We start from the raw sequence: 16,968 nt of genomic DNA, 5'->3' as shown, positions 1-16,968 counted from the left end.
TTCAGCATCTCATGTACCTTTTCTTTAATACTAGAAACATCATTAGATTATGTAACTCACCTTCTTCAGGTCCTCCTGCAGCACTTTCACCATGGACTCTAACTGGCTCAACTTACCCATCAAACACGGCGGAATCTCTCTGTAAAACAGGACAGCCAGGAAATTAATAACCCGATGCTCTAACTGTTGATTTTACAGATAAGTGTGCAGTCAGCCAGCAAAAGGAAACTAATTGATGTCATTAGCTGCAACAGTGTGTGACTAGCAGGAAGTGCGCTGGGTCTTCCACGGTGTCAGCAGAGACGGAAATGAGGGAAATAAAACAAACATTGATGTCTTGCCATGACCTGAGACCCCTTACCCGGGCGAGGGCTGTCTCTGTGGAGCTGCCTGAGGCTCGGCCTGCTGGGGGCTGGCAGCTGATGTGCTCTCAGCCGTGGAGCTCTCCTCCTGGGCTGCAAGGAAAACCAGTCTCTGCTCTAGAAAACACAAACGATGTGCTGTTAGATGTGAACGAAGAAGAAAAGTTGAGTAATGGTGCCCTCATCTGGTAGAAGCACAAATAACAGCTGGGTTATTTCATGAGTTCTGAGTACATTTTTGTCCCAGTCTAAAAAAAAAAAAAAACTTTACTGCCCACAGTTTTACAGTTGTCAACCTTAACATATGGAACCTGCAAAAACTAAATATGAGGATGGATAGGTATATACATAGATAAAACTTTTAGATAAGGAATTATTTAGATATAACCTTAGAAAATAAATCTAATTGTATACTTTTTCCAGATCATTTCAATCAGCTTTAGATTTAATTTTTGTGTTTTACTTTTAAATTAACTAACTCAGTTGCACGTTCCTCTTGACTGGAGTATTCTCTCTTGCGACATTGCATTTATGCTGAAATTTTGTCCTTACTGTACAGTATTGTTATTCTGTTCTTATTTTTTATATTCCACCTTTGTGAGTCTATTATGTGTTTTTGCCTGTTACTATGCTGCTGTTGCGTAGAAATTGTACTTTAAAGGACATTTCTTCAGTCAGTTATTCCACATCGTTTTTCTAATTTTAAACATCATGAAGATGCAAACTTGCCCTCAAATGCCTTGGCAGCGTCCACCAGGTGAGCCCAGTCCAGCGGGCCGTCTGCTCCGGTGTCAGGTAGGGGCATCAGAGCAGGATCCTGCAGTTGCTGCTTCTTCCTCTCCTGCTCCAGCTCTGAGCTCTCTGGGGCGGTCAAGTCTCCTGGGGGTAAAGCAAAGGGAGATTAAAACCCTCTGGACTTCTCGCTTAGCTGCTCCTGCATGACAAACTGATGACATAAAGTGACCCAGAAACCTCGCTTGTACCTTCAGTAAATCTACATCACAACAAATTACATATTCAGGTGTTGCTGTCAAATGAAAAGAATCACCAAGAGATTTGTGCGATGCCCGGCGACTTGGACCATGCCGGACGGTGGGTGAGCGTGGGATGGTGGAGCAGGTGAAGAGAAGGTCAGCGGATGAGTCACACTGTCCACTGGAGGTGGACTCCCTCTGTCCGCTGTAAATACTCTCATCTGACAGTGTCCTCTGAAGGGAGCGGCGGCTGGGAGGAGGGCCTGGGAACAACGGCTTCAGACAGACACGGAAACAGATCAAGAGTGACAGGAGTCACAAAATCGGTGCCAGGAGGTGATGAACTGGAAAAATGACTTCAACATTAAACAGAACTGTCAGTCGCTCCAGAATGTTAGTAAATGACCAGAAAATATGGATTTAGGAATAACTTATGTGTTCTAGTTATAACATTACTGATTACAGCCACTTTTTAGAAGATATTTTCCAGTATATTTAGTAACATTTCTATATATATAAATATATAAATCTATATAAATACATTTAAAATAAATACTGTTTTCTATTAATATATAGATTAAAACTGCGTGATGTGAGTCAGACTGCTTATTGTTATTAATATCAGCATCATGTTTGTGACTATTTCAACCATCTGCCCACTACTTAAAGTTATTTTTAATTTCTTAGTCATTTAATTTTACATTAAAAGATTTATTTGAGATGTCAACATCTTTCATTATTGTTCCACTTGCTCCAAGGAATAATTTAAGGCTTTCAATTAATCAGATATTAATGCCTTAGACAGTGGGAGGAAGATAGAGTGAGAGAGAAAGGCCTCTTGTGAGAATTCAAACAGAGTCTATTCCATTAATAATTTTTCTTCAAAGATTAGAGAGGCTGACTATATTAATATGCCATGAATTGATCAAAGCTACATGATGGAGGAAGGTGAATACTATCGGAGACTAAGCAGAAAATATTAAAAACTTTAGCAATCTGGACTTGACATAATTGAGAATGGTAGAAAGAAACCCACATCAAATTCTCAAACATTAAATATTTGAAGGCGAGATATGTTAAAAATCAGGATTTATTTTTTTCTGTGCTTAAAACAGTGTTGCAACATAATTTGGAACTGCTTTTGTCTTCCGAGGCATAACCATTAATCAACAGAGGCGTGACGAGTTTCTCACAACAATATCTGTTTGAGATTAGCCACCACAGACATGAGTTCATAAATGCAACTTGATCATTCCTGCACCTAGTTATAGGTGTTTTTGATAGATGAGGCCAAATAACTTCAGCATTTAGGTTTTTATGTACAATTTGTTTATTCAATGTCATTTAAGGTCATAAAGTCTGTGTATCGATTAACTTAATTTCTGTTGAATTCATGCAGTTCAGCCATGTTGGTTACAAACCAACAGGAGGTAACGTAATTTTTAAATCACTACTATTAGGTAAAATGTTTAGCACAGGGATTCAAATAGGCAGATTTTCTGCTACCTTCTCTTCATTGGTTGTAGGTGGTGGGCTGTCAAGTGTGATCAGCTTCTTCAGGTCTTCTTCCAGGCTGGATTTGGCAGTCTGGCGCTGGGGAGACTGGGAGCCGCGGAGATTGGCCCTGAGCTGGGGCTGACCACCGAGCAGACCGTCACTCTGATGACGCCTGGAGACAAAAAAAAAAACAAACAGTTTTTGTCAGGAAACATTTTATAGGATACAAACTTGTCTAAATAAGCAAAAACAAGAAGGCAAAATCTTTAGAAGAAGCATGCAGACAGACCATACATTATCAACAAGCAAGCATGGTGGATACGCTCCCAAAATAAGATTCCTCAAGCTTATATAACTAAAACCGAAGATAAAGATCCTTCCCTGCCTTAAAACAGGGTTAAAACTCGGCTATGCCTCAGGGGGGCGCTGTTGATCATCTTTAAACATTTGTTTAAAACTCAACCGAAATGCTTCATCACATTTAAAGTATCACCAAAAACAAATTATTTTCTGCCTTACTTGCGAGTGCTGCTGAAATCCACAGAGTTCACGGTTCCTCCAGGCTTCTTCCAACCAATCAGGTACTTCGAGGTTGCTCCTTGACGCGGATAGAAGCTATTGGTCCCTGGGGACTGGGGATTCTGGGATGTGGGTGACAGGTCTGCTGCGGCTGCTTCGTTCTGTGGTGACGAGGCGCTGCAGTTCTGTCCCGTTGGACTCTCTGAGTGACCAGAACTAATAGTGCTGGAGCGTTGAGACACAGACGTAAAACATTTATAAACATATAAAAACCAACTGCTGCTTATACTGTTGCTTGGTTCTATTAGTTTTGATAAATACCATGAATAAGTTTGATAACATTTTTAAATTCTGGCTAATTTGGTTAAAGTAATTCACCTGCTGCTCTAGGGCTGTATATCAAACACAAGTATCTATGAAAAACCTTTAGTAAACTTGAGTTTTACTATTGCATCTTCACCTATAGACAGTACTCAGGGTTTCCTCTACATACAAATCGTCACAGCAAAGTAAAACCCAGAACACCTTCAGAATGAAGTTTAAATATACTGTATATATATACAGTATATATATATACAGTACAGACCAAAAGTTTGGACACACTTTCTCATTGAATTCAATGAGAAAGTGTGTCCAAACTTTTGGTCTGTACTGTATATATATATACTGTATATATATATGTTTGCAAATGTAAAGCCATCATCAGACTTTTATATGAATTTAAATATAATGAAACTTTAAAAAAAGAAAGACAGGTAATTAAAGAAGGTTAGGTTGAATGCATTAGATCAAGCCTGTGAAAACAACCTTAATATTAACGCATGTTGCATTTGAATGACAGAAGCATCGTTAATTAATATACTTTGGCCTACATTCATAATGTTTCATATATATTTTGAAGGCTCCCTGATTATGGTATTTAATCGGCAGAGTCATGTCAACATAGAAAGAGTTCACGGTTCCTCCAGGAACTCTGGAGGAACCGTGAACAAAATAGAAGCAGGACCCCATCTCCTCTCATGTCTTCATTTTCTAAACTATTCTTAGTCTAGAATAGTGAGAATTTCATTGTGTGTGTGTGTGTGGGGGGCGGGGGTAATAAAACTCAACTGCCAGCAAGATGTCTGCAGGAAGAGAGTTATTTCTGTCTGAGTGAAAGGAGAAAAATAGCTTTCCTTCATTCAAAAGGAAGAGGATTTAAAGAAGAGGGAGCGGTGCTGAGCTATGACAGATAAAACAAGTACACTCTTCCCCTCTTTCTGCATAAATCCCAGACCTTAGGACCTTCATGAGGAGGACTATGCAGGATATTTCTGCACCACAAGAAATCAATTTACTTAGAAGTGAGAGATGTACAATAAAAAAAACAGCAGCCCACCTGGAGTGGGACGCTGCATCACTCATGCTGTATGCGGCGCCATCAGGAGCCACTGTAAAGCCGGTTGGGCTCTTCGCCGATATCTCACTGCCTCCGGCGGGAACAAGAGAGTCTGGTGTTGGAGGCGATGTGCTGGAGGCTCTCTCGCAGCTTCCCACCTCATCCTGCCAAGGGATTTTTTCCTTGGATCTGAAGGCACCAGTGGAGGAGGCTGTACTGCTCTGGGTGGCGGTAAAAGATGTGGCATCGATGCCGCTGTCAGTGGATGTGCCCTGAAGATAGCCGTTGAGCTCCAGGTCGTTCCGCGCTCCGGACCGAGAGCCGACTTCGTACCACTTCTCGTCACTGTGCGCCGAGCTGGAGGCGTTGCTGGACAAGGTGTTGCTGCTTGACTGGCTGGACGAATACGGTGCATCGACCTGTTTACAGAGAAGAAAAACAACAGTCTACATCAACTCATGTAGAGGAGAAAAAACTAGGGTGCTCAATTCATTGAAATAATCAGGTCATAGTAATATTTTAATCCTGCCTGCCGTAGGCACAAGCAATGTTGGTTATGAGCAATAGAAGGAATCAAACATTGGTTTTTCTGGTGCAGAACCTCACATTTTTATTTGTAAACTTTGTTTTATAAAAATGAATATTAGGGACCATTTTGCTTCTCCTTGACAATCATGTGACATTTGTAGTCCATCATGCATGATCCCTAAAAATATATTGTAGTTTGTGTTTGCATTATGTTGAAATGTGAAAACAGTATGAGGCATCTTTAAACTCTGCCTTAAAGATGCAACGTAATGATTGCTGATTGCTGGTTACCTTGGTGTTTTTGTTCGGAGACAGGCGGCTGCTCTGTTCTGAATGCTGGAGCCGAGGAATCACAACCTTTGAAACTACAGTATCTATGAAACACAAGTGAATCAATAAAAAACTCCTAAAACACAAATGTTTTGTTTAATATATGCATTTTTTTTTTTTTACCCCTCCAGGGGGTCTTTTGTGGGCTCTAGTGTCCCTTATGTGATAGTGGGCTGACAGGAAACAGGGAAGGAGAGGGGGGAAGACATGCGGCAAATGTCGTCGGGTCCGGGAGTCGAACCCGCGTCGAGGACTCAAGGCCTCCAAATACGGGTCGCGCTACGCCCTACGCCACCACGGCACGCCCCATATATGCATTTTTTAAAAATCTCTGAGGATTTTCCAACCTGAGCCAGGTTTGCCGATGTCCATCCTGAGTGCGATGTCGCTGTCCGCAGGTCTGGACCATGCAACAGCAGAACACACCTTGACTCCGTTGACTCCATCAGCGGCCACCTGCCGCACAGACGTGACAGGCGACTGGGAGTTGTTATTAAACCTGCACAGGACAACAGGAGGATTATTTAATACACCATGATGCAAAACAAGAAGAAGTTGCTGCATCCTGCATCTCGGTCGGCAGACAGGCTCACCCATCAGGCACAGACTTCTGCCTCCACTGGTTTGAACTCATTGTGTCAGTGTAGGAGAGGTTAGAGGGCGAGTTTGTGCTGTGCAGCGTGCGACCCATCACTATGGAGCATGCTAGAGCGTAGTTGTCATTCCCTGGGGAATATCTGCAAGTAGACATATGGATGACATTAACAACATATGCTGCAACCAGACAGATAAAATTCAGCATGTCTGATGTATTGCGTAACAGATTTATATCCATCCTGTGACCTTTTCGGGTTGAGAGGCCGACCGTCGCTCGACACACTGCGAGGAATGGCGGCACTGTTGCGGTCACTGAAGTCTGAGGGCGGCGCCTTGATCAAAGTCCCCCCTGAGGCGGCAGAGCGAGGGCTGGATGAGCTGCGCGGCCACTTGGCGTTGTTGTTTGTTGGCCGGAAAGGGAACTTTAACTCGTAGGGCATGCCCTCTTTGTGGTTCTTGTAGTCCACAAGGGGCATATGATAGATTTCAGAGCAGCCTCTGTTGTCAGCACACAAAGGACTCCAAGTTAAGATACTAAATAAATATTTATACATGTTTGAAATTAAATTAAATATTTATATTTTACCTGCGAGGAGTGGAGTCCTCATGTGGTGGAATAATAACCACCTTGACGGTGACGGAGGTTCTGAGCAGGTCAATCATCTGCTCATGGGACAGCGAGGCCACAGACACCTTGCAGATCTCCACCAGTCGGCTGCCCTGCCTCAGTCCAGCCTGCCAGGCGTAGCCGTACGGCTCCACTTCGGCTACAATGCCCTCAAAGTTGACATGAAAGCCCAGTTGGCCCAAAGCGTTCCGGCGCAAAGTCATCTCTGTGGTCTGGCTGCCTTTGGTCAACAGCTGCAGAGGAGACAGAGGTAAGTGGTGAGTGTTATATTGGACATACGTAGATAACAGGGACAAGGGATGAAGGAATAAGATTGGAACTTTTCAAAATATACCAATTTTTAGTTGTCCCTGTCCCTCACTATGGAGGGACATGTCACTGCTTAAAATGAATAATTCATTGACATGCAAAACCACAGAGATGAAATCATACATTGTAGGATTTATAATGGAGTCAACACAACATTTGGATATTGCATAATTGGACACTATGTCTCTATGTAGCTATAATAACAACAATAGTGCTATAAGATTTTAATCAGCCTTTCCTAAATTCTTAATAGCTGTAAGAGGCACAAATTAGGGAAAAGTGGCTACACTTCAAAATAAATAAAGCGTTCAAATTAAATTCTTAGCCTTCACCCCATTTCTTATGAATAAGGCGTTCCAGTTGTCAATTAGAAAATGGAAAATATGTCAATGGAAATATTTTCTCAAGTAAATTTTAAAACCACAACAACTTTTATAATGTGTAGATTGACTAGATGAATCTCATTAAGTTTTAGAAATATGGTTACAAAGCCAAATTTGGGGTGTTTTCACAAAGATCAGACTTGGAAAAAAATTACTAAATTTTTCTGTAGGCAAAATGAAAAATGTGCAGCTATTCTTAAAAACAAAAAAAAGCCAGTTTACTATTGATATTCACATGCCATACATCATTTTTTTAAATGATTTTCGTTCCACAAATTTAAGCTGATAATCATGTAACTGGCTTCTGAAAAAAAGTGTGCCTTCTTTTCTGCCATGACCTCACTAGCTGACTTGTAACACCACAATCTATAACTTTTGTTAGTAAATTGGAAACACATGATCAAAACTCTAAATCATCACCGTCCTATAATAATGGCCTATGTAATTTTTTGCCCAAAAATGACCCCCTTTTTATTTCCAAAAGAGGATTTAGGAAAAAATATACTTTTGGCAACAATGACTTCTTAGGCCATTATTTTAGGAAGGTAACAAAATGCATTATAAATACACTAGTATATTTCCTTTTCTTTTGGTGGATGTTGATGTCAGAAGCATGTTTGATAACTGTTTAACAATGCATTCAGTCATGCTAAGAAATTAGTTTTTACATACAACAGAGAATCGATGATTGGCCAGATTTTTGAACGAGTTTCCTCATTTGTAAAATTATCTCAATTGCTATCTAAATTAAGTACCAGGCACCAACCCACTTCACTCACTGACCTCCAGTCTTTTCACAACCTCTCCGAAGTCCTCAGTGTTGTTGTTGATGGATCGAAGTGACACACTTTCTCCGCGTTCATAGTAAATCTTCAGTGAGGCGGGGCTCCCCGTCGACCAACCAATGATGTCACGTGTGGCGCAGTTAAACACGACTGCTTTGGCCTCCTGATCCAGCAGGATGATGAAGTCATTTGATATGGCCAATAGGCATTCCCGTTCAGCACCTGCTACCTGATCTTCGGCATGAACCTGCCAAGTTATGGCCCCGAGACTACGCAGCTCCGCCCCACTGTACGGGCGCACCTTCTCTCGACGCTTATGTGCCAGAGAGATGAAGGGAAACTTCCCAGCAGGCTCCACGGGTGTGCTGGTCACGTGCCGCTCCGCCAAATCGCGCAGGTACTCCTGTCGCGTGCGCGTCGCCATGGCGCCAAACTTTTCGGACTTGTGCGCTGCGTTCTCAGCGTTGATGACCTTGGCCAGCAGAAAATCCCGGAAAACAGTGGACTTTGGGAAGGTAACTCCCTTTGGGATTGGTGGACCAAAGGAGGGAACGTCCTGCGAACGGGTGACGGCAACGCTAGAGGTAGAAAAAGAGAAGGCAGGGGTGAATATTTTTTTGAACTTCTAAAATAAAATAAAATAAAATGGCCTTAACCTATAAAAATGTACCATTTAGAAAATATTTGATAATATAAATAAATAAATAAATATGAATGAAATGAACAATGCGCACAGAAGAGAAATTATAAATATACAAGTAAACAAGTTATTTAAATACAAGCACCCAACATATAGCAGAGTATGAAACTAAAGTGACACTGTGTGAAAACAGCTTAAGTGGAAAAACAGGCACCAAACTGGTTATTAGTACAATACATTCAATCCCCCTTTTGTCACATTACAACCACAAACACAAAGAAGTACATACGACTGTATTTTGTGACTGCATCTCTATACAGGGGGAATAAAAACTAGTATAAAGTTTTACTTATTACACAAAAGAGTAAAATTATAGTAAATTTAAGTGAATTACTCAAATTCGAAGAAAAATGATACATGATTCTGCTGGAGGCATTTTATAGCTGAAAGAGTTTTCCTTTTCTCTGTCACCACATGTGTACTCAGAATGATGGGTTGCTGTCAAGTCAACGACCCAATGCAATCAAGAGTCTCCTGTTGCCATATGCTAGTTTGAATTGCCCTCTTCCTAAAACTTTAAAACAAATTCTCTCTTATTTTCTTCCAATTAAAATACTGAATATTGTTTTTTAACAGACTAACTTATGGAGAAGTTGGAATGTCCTGTGAAAGCATAGTGTTGACATGTTTGTTTCCTATTAAGAAGTGTTGCCTTTGACCTATTTAATTAATATAAAGAAAGGTGTTAAATTCTTGCAGAACTCTCCTCCTCCTGTTTCCCTCCACTGCTCCAGTTCTAACAATGGAGTTAAATTGCTATTAATTGGTGAGAAAGTGTGTATAACATTCCCAGACACCTGTTGTCAACAGGAACCTTGGCACAAAACCAGCAGCAGGAGGTTTCATTCACAATCAAATTGTTCACCATTGTAGGAGAGATTTGTTTCAGCTTCAGCTTACATGTTTAACCCTCTACTTGCTTCCTAAAGCAAAGTGAGGGATTCATACACATTCAGAAGCTTGCAAAAGAAAAAGCTAACAAGTAATAAAAAGCAACACGCTGTGTATGATAAGCTGATCTGACAATCCTGACAAGACTTGGTTCACCCCATTAAACTGATCTCACAGCCAATGCCTGCAGCAGAAATGTTGTACACCATGATTTACTCGCTTTGACGTACAAAACTATCCATTTTACCTCATATGACAAGCCAGCTTCCAGTGCTGTCAGCCTGCTATGCTCTGCAATACCATGGTATGTAGAATGAGCACAGCGGTTGGACTTAGCGAGCACAAACAACCTACATTTCTCAAACAAAGATCTGGTTATGCAATCCAGCTTGCTAGCCTCGTGTGACTTTGAGGCAGCAGTTGAAAGCAGCAGATTAGCAGCATTCTGGCTTTAGGCCACTTACTCCTCTAATGCGCTGTACTGGCTCAATATGACCAAAGCATTACCCAAATCTCAGTAGCAGGCAACAACAGACTATTAATAACTGTGTGACTCAACAAATTATAACAAACTCCTTATTAATAGAGATTGGAAAATAGCATTCAATAAAATTTAGAGTGAAAAAAAAACTCTCTTCATGATCAAATTTTTCAGGACAATTCCTTGATTTTGATTTTGACCAAATGTTTTATTGATTACTAAAGAATACACAGAGAAGGAAAAACAGATCAACTTTACATTATTATCCATATTTATCTATTTAATCATGTGCCTCCATTGTTCATTTAAGTTTTATTCAACTAGATAAAGTGTTGGTTGACAAGGTTAAAGGCCAAAACGGCAGGGGTTCTTAAGTTTAAATAGAAGAAAAAAAATATTGATCAGTCGATCAGTGCCAATCAATAAAAAAAAATGTCCAACTACCATTTTTGACAGAAGTGCATCTCTAATCAATAACTCACCTCTTTCTTCAACAATAGGGCACCATTCTCTTCTGGTTTTTGCTAATATCCTTAAAATCTAGAGCAGTTGCAAACAAGCAATGATATGATTTGATGAAGCGATGATGTCAGTTGATTTATGTAGCCAGAAAAATACCCTAAAATAATCAATACGTTTTAGGAATGTCTTGTAATTCAGTTGGTTTTTTTTTGCTGATGAACATCCAGGGCCAAACGTTGCAAAAACAATCTGAGATACGTCCTGAATGATCCAAGCAAAAGCCAAATGTTCACAGTATTAGTTACTCTGGGTGGAGTCGCTGGGTTGCCCTCCAGGATTCTATATCTTGTATCTAAATATAGAAAGTAATATAAACCAGTATTCCAGACATTAACTCTCACAAGAGCCTAAAGTGACAAATTCAAAAAGAAAAATATCATAAAATATCCACTGGTTCATCAAATACAATAGCTTAAAAAAGTCCCCACAGAAATAAAGGCTAAAAATGATAATCCTGGTGTGGGAAACGAAGTCCAGCCTGACCCGTCTTCCCCTGAGGTGGACTCTGTGAGATCTGAGAAAACCCTCCTCTGTATGCTCCTCTTTACTCACATCCATGAGCGACTAAAGAGAGCACTTCATGTGCATGGGACTAACTCCTTAAGACCACTTCGGCTCATGCAGCCCAGAGGCGAAGTGGCAGCCGGGGAGGGGGAGAGAGAAGAGGGAAAGGAGGCTGTTTTGTACCAGTGTGTGAAGAGTGAGCCTTCAAATAAATTAGTGTACAAGCAGGGAAGTGTGTAACTGTATGTGCTGTGTGCAAGTGAGCATGAGGAGGTGGTAAAATGGAGAAATGGGGCTAACGGAGTGACAGAGAGCAACTATGTGTGCATAATATTTGTGCATGCAGTGAGGTGGCTTTGAGTTAGTGATAAAAGCAAAGAGTTGGTCTATCATCATCGCAAAGCCAAGAATAAGCCGGCAGAATAGAACAAACATCGATTCGACAGCTACTGCAGAAATAATGTCTTTGTTCATAATCAAACAAATGTGCATGGGTATATATAGCTTAAGCAGCCCACGATCCGTGAAAACAAGGAGAGGGTGATGCAAAAAGCTTTTATGTTTGATTCATGCCTTGCAGTCAATGCTTTTCTTTTAATGCAACTGCAAAAATTTGAACTAAAAAAACAGCTACTACCACTGAGTAAGACAGGGAGCATTTAAGGCGACATAAATAGATAGGTCAGACATGGTTTTGGTTAGACTGGCCAACTAAAACTGTAAACAATTATTCCTCTAGTTCAGTGGAAAGAGAAAACAGGATTAATCTTTGCCATTTTACTTTCACTGCACAAATTCAAATTCAAAAAGTGAAACTCATATAGATCAATTAAAAACTAAGTGATATAATCTCAACGATGATTATAATTTGCAACCTCAATTTCTTGTTCAATATGAAAGTTATATAAAAAATATACCATGGCTTATACAATCAATGTGAAGACCGCTGAGCAGCTACTAAATGTACATCTTAGCTGAAATATCTGGAAGTTCACAGAGTGCTGTATCATACCAAATTAAAACTAGAAAATTTCGGAAGAAATTTAGCCGGGGCCTGCCAAGGCGCGCCCGTGGGGTTCGGGCCCGGCGTCGTCACGCCACAAATCGGCGTCGACGCCAAAGAACGCCGCAACGTGACCAGTGGCACGCGGAGAACCGCAAGAACGTTAAGCGAGGCGGACGTGCACCATTCGGTACGATTTAAAATGTTGTCAAGGCTTTTATTTTGGAAGTTTCAGTATGCTTCATTTCAAAGGGCCAAACTAATCCCATGCGTAATAGTCCTTGGGTTAAAATAGTTATATAATGCTGAAAACAGCAATTACATGATGTAAAAATATTCAAGGCTTTTATTTTGAAATTATTATTATGCTCCATTTCAAAGTTCCAAACTAATCCCATGTGTAACAGTGCTTTGGATGAAAAAGTCATATACGGCCAAAAAGAGCAATTACATGATGTAAAAATATTCAAGGCTTTTATTTTGAAATTTTCAGTATGCTTCATTTCAGAGGGCCAAACTATTCCATTGTGTAACAGTGCTTTGGATAAAAAAGTCACATAAAGCCAAAAACCGCAATTACATGATGTAAAAATATTCAAGGCTTTTATTTTGAAATTATTATTATGCTCCATTTTAAAGTTCCGAACGAATCCCATGTGTAACAGTGCTTTGGATGAAAAAGTCATACAAAGCCAAAAAGAGCAATGACCTGATGTAAAAATATTCAAGGCTTTTATTTTGAAATTATTATTATGCTTAATTTTAAAGTTCCGAACTAATCACATGTGTAACAGTGCTTTGGATGAAAAAGTCATACAAAGCCAAAAACAGCAATTGCATGATGTAAAAATATTCAAGGCTTTTATTTTGAAATTATTATTATGCTCCATTTTAAAGTTCCGAACTAATACCACGTGTAACATTGCTTTGGATGAAAAAGTCACATAAAGCCAAAAACAGCAATTACCTGATGTAACAACATTCAAGGCTTTTATTTTGAAATTATTATTATGCTCCATTTTAAAGTTCCGAACTAATCCCATGTGTAACATTGCTTTGGATGAAAAAGTCATATACGGCCAAAAAGAGCAATTACATGATGTAAAAATATTCAAGGCTTTTATTTTGAAATTATTATTATGCTCCATTTTAAAGTTCCAAAGTAATCCCATGTGTAACAGTGCTTTGGATGGAAAAGTCAAATAAAGCCAAAAAGAGCAATTACGTCATGTAAAAATATTCAGGGCTTTTATTTTGAAATTTTCAATATGCTTAATTTTAAAGTTCCAAACTAATCCCATGTGTAACAGTTACTGAGTTAAATCAGTTATATACAGCCCATAGCAGCAGGTAGTTCTAAAGGCCAGTTCTCAGTCCTGATCTGTTTCAACTGAGGATAGATAGAACTACAGCGATGCGTATTTGTAGTCCAAACCAGCAGCCAATAGCCTCTTGAGTTCCGTTGCTATGGCAAATAATGGTCTCAGCAGGTGTGAGCTCTGAGCTCTCAAACACACAATTGTGTGTTTGAGCAAACACGTTTTACTGACAAAAAAGCATTGGAAACAAATCCTTCTTGTTCGGGAACCGTAATACATATTCGAAAAGCGTTTTAAGTGTATGACAGTTCAATGTGTCTTCTGCGATAGTCCCGAGATTCATATCTGTACCTCACTCAGAGCATTTACAGTGATGAGAGAAAGAAATGTTGTGCCCAGATCTGAACCTAGATGGGCTGTCACTCTAATTTGAGCAAAAATGAGAAACTTTGGGTCGCTTAGAGGCAAATTGTGGACAAACCGTAACTGGTATCGACGAGCCGTCTTCACTTTCGAAGAGATCACAGACGTATCTACAAAATGAAATTTGAATGGCATTTCTAGGTGAATTTGTGACGACACAGCAAATCCTTAAAAATAGGGTATTTCTAGGATTTTTCCCATTGACTTATAATGGGGTTTTTTTCGTAGTTTTTTGCGAATTATGTCGCCACGTTAAGCCCAAATCCCACCAAAAGTAATAGCTGGAATGGCGTGAATTTTCTGCACGTTTTGATACCTCATTTGTAGGTGTGCACCCAGCAGTATGAGCCGCATTAACGGTTACGGAAGAAAAATAAAGAATAAAGAAACACTTTCTCCGACAATAGTAATAGGTTCCTGCCATTGCTTTGCATGGCAGGCCCCAAAAATAAGTGAAAGGAAAATCTGGTAGAAAAACATGCACCAGGGATAAGTGCAGAGTTGAGAGAATTTTGTACAAAAAGCCATTCAATTGTTAAGTCACTCCTGAACCAGAGACAGGATCACAAGCTAAGAAGAAAATGACTTCTTAGTCATTTTCTAAGAAATGACTTAGAAAATGTCATATTCTAAGATGTCTTTTCTAAGACATGTTAGAATGTCCATTCTAAGGCCTTTTTTCATGTAATTTAGAAATCAATGTCCCATAGTCTGGAGCAAGAATGAAGAGGAATGAAATCCAAGCTGATTGAGGACCAGAGTGAAATTTCCAGTCACTGACTATATGAGGTGTCAAGCTGTCTGGTACTGTTGGCACAACTATGTTTGATCAAGTCCAAAGTCCTTGCAGTCGTCTACCAGGAAATTTCAGAGCACTCTATGCTCTGATAACAAACTTTATGGAGATGCTGATTTCTTTTTGCAGAATGACTTTGGACCTGCTCAGACTTGCCAAAGGCACCAAAAGCTGGTTCAATGACCGGAGTGTTACTGTGCTTGTGACCTCTACTCCATAGAGAATCAATGGCATTGTCAAGAAGTAGATGAGCGACACTAGGCCCATAGAAATGATAGAAATTAACATATAGTTTTCAGAAGTCTGACATTTCTGTTTGAAATATCCTTTTTTAGATTATAATATTCATATAGGCTTTTTCCCAATTATTTTTACTACATAAATTTTTAAAAACAGAATTTTTTATTAGTTATAAACTAAATGCTTAAAAAACATTTCTGTGTAAATAAATCTATATAATATTTAAGTTTTCAATATTTTACTTTAGGTATTGGCATAAACATATTAAAAAAATCACTCGGATGCAAATCTACTCTTAACTTATCCCCTAATAATCTGCCGCTAGGACCTACCTGTAGCATGTGCTGTCAGAGCAGGGGTTGTGCACCCGAACAATGATGAAGACATGCTGAAAGTGAGACCGAATGGCTCTGGGCGTGAAAGGGTGAGCTCCCGGTTCCTGGAACACAATGGTCACAATGTCGTTCCCAATGTGGCGCTTCCTCAGCAGCTGGAAGAACAACAAAGATTATACAGACTGAAACTGAGATTTGACTGAAATTAAAGTTAAAACACACACATGTGGCACATTTTGTTTTTTGTAAGTTGAAACAAATAATTTCATTGAAGCTGAACAGGGTTCTGTTTGCAGAGCTGTAAATCCTCTGCATTCCTGAAAATTTATGTGGAGCATTTGTCTACAAAGAAAGAAATTTTCCTGACAAAACAATATACTGCATACAATCTCCATGTTCTCCATGTTTACCTGTTGTTTGTTGTTGGGCGTGTAAGGCAGCATTGTGGACACATGAAACATGATCTCGTAGTCCTTATAGGAAGTGTACAGGGAGTGAGTGCCAGTTGAATCCGCTGCAAAAAGAATGGAAACGCAGAATTGAAAACCGTAATATTACTCCCATTCATTTGTGCTTTGTACTCTCTGTGCACAGGATGCACTTTCACCATAGCACAAACAAGTAGACAATAGTGAGCCGTGAACAAATGCCAGCCAATCAAAATTAATGTTCATTCGTGGAAAATTGCCTTCTCTAACTTTTGCATCCTGTACATTGTTTTTTGATTAACAGTACAAAGAAAGCACTAGAACGTGTAGGAAATTCAAATCATTTTAAGAAAATATTTACATCTCAAATCAAACTGAAACCAAAATTACTCACAATGAATTCCAGAGAACAAAAAATGGTCTCCAGTATTTCTATTAACCTACAAACCTCTGAGCTTCTTTTATAAATGCTAACTAATTCATGTTAGTCTATCACATAAAATCCCAATAAAATACACAAAAGTTTGTGTCCGAAAGGATAAATATTTGTAAAGCCTCCAGGGGTTTGAATACATTTGAAAGGCACCGCATGTGTTGGAATCTAAAGAAACAAGAAGGAAGGAAGGTCACATGAAACGGAAGAAAGCAGGACAAAAATGAAAAGTCTCAGACTAAAGATGCTCCTACGGGTGAGAGGTGACTGGGAGGCAGAAAAGTCACTTTGGTGTAGGAGCTAATCTACAGGCCAGTATGGCTGGCCTGTAGATAGAAATCCCTTTGTATACGAAGCCAAAAACAATGCAGTGTGTGTAATTACTTTTGGTGTCCAGCTGGGCTCTGTACTTGGTGAAACCCTTGAGGCGGATCTTCTCCCCCAGCAGCTGGAAGAACTCCTCCAGGGCGGGGCCGGCTGTCTCGTTGTTGTACATTTCCTCCTCTGTGCTTTGTCCTGCTCGGCAGTACATCACACCCACCTTGACCTGAAAACTAAGCTGGAGGCCAGACACAAAAATTTCAGACTTTTTCGACCTCACAT

General features: G+C 39.8%; 1 protein-coding gene across 1 annotated transcript in view; it reads right to left on the bottom strand.

Annotated features, from left to right (window-relative positions):
• Positions 1-16,968, bottom strand: part of LOC116708950 (signal-induced proliferation-associated 1-like protein 1) — a 43,891-nt gene that overhangs the window by 1,924 nt on the left and 24,999 nt on the right. The window contains exons 5-20 of the mRNA XM_032547114.1: positions 16,750-16,924; positions 15,915-16,018; positions 15,502-15,659; positions 8,289-8,868; positions 6,772-7,046; positions 6,432-6,683; positions 6,182-6,325; positions 5,936-6,087; positions 5,550-5,632; positions 4,731-5,149; positions 3,353-3,577; positions 2,843-3,005; positions 1,411-1,612; positions 1,092-1,241; positions 362-479; positions 61-139 (exon numbers count right to left, since the gene is read on the bottom strand). Of these exons, the coding sequence (XP_032403005.1) occupies positions 61-139; positions 362-479; positions 1,092-1,241; positions 1,411-1,612; positions 2,843-3,005; positions 3,353-3,577; positions 4,731-5,149; positions 5,550-5,632; positions 5,936-6,087; positions 6,182-6,325; positions 6,432-6,683; positions 6,772-7,046; positions 8,289-8,868; positions 15,502-15,659; positions 15,915-16,018; positions 16,750-16,924 (3,279 nt within the window). The remainder of the gene's footprint in view (positions 1-60; positions 140-361; positions 480-1,091; positions 1,242-1,410; positions 1,613-2,842; positions 3,006-3,352; positions 3,578-4,730; positions 5,150-5,549; positions 5,633-5,935; positions 6,088-6,181; positions 6,326-6,431; positions 6,684-6,771; positions 7,047-8,288; positions 8,869-15,501; positions 15,660-15,914; positions 16,019-16,749; positions 16,925-16,968) is intronic.

Source organism: Xiphophorus hellerii, chromosome 19, assembly GCF_003331165.1.
Source record: "Xiphophorus hellerii strain 12219 chromosome 19, Xiphophorus_hellerii-4.1, whole genome shotgun sequence".
In the NCBI taxonomy this organism is placed as follows: Eukaryota; Metazoa; Chordata; class Actinopteri; order Cyprinodontiformes; family Poeciliidae; genus Xiphophorus; species Xiphophorus hellerii.
Note: the sequence above shows the minus strand (reverse complement) of the source record. Positions and strands in the feature narration are given on the sequence as shown.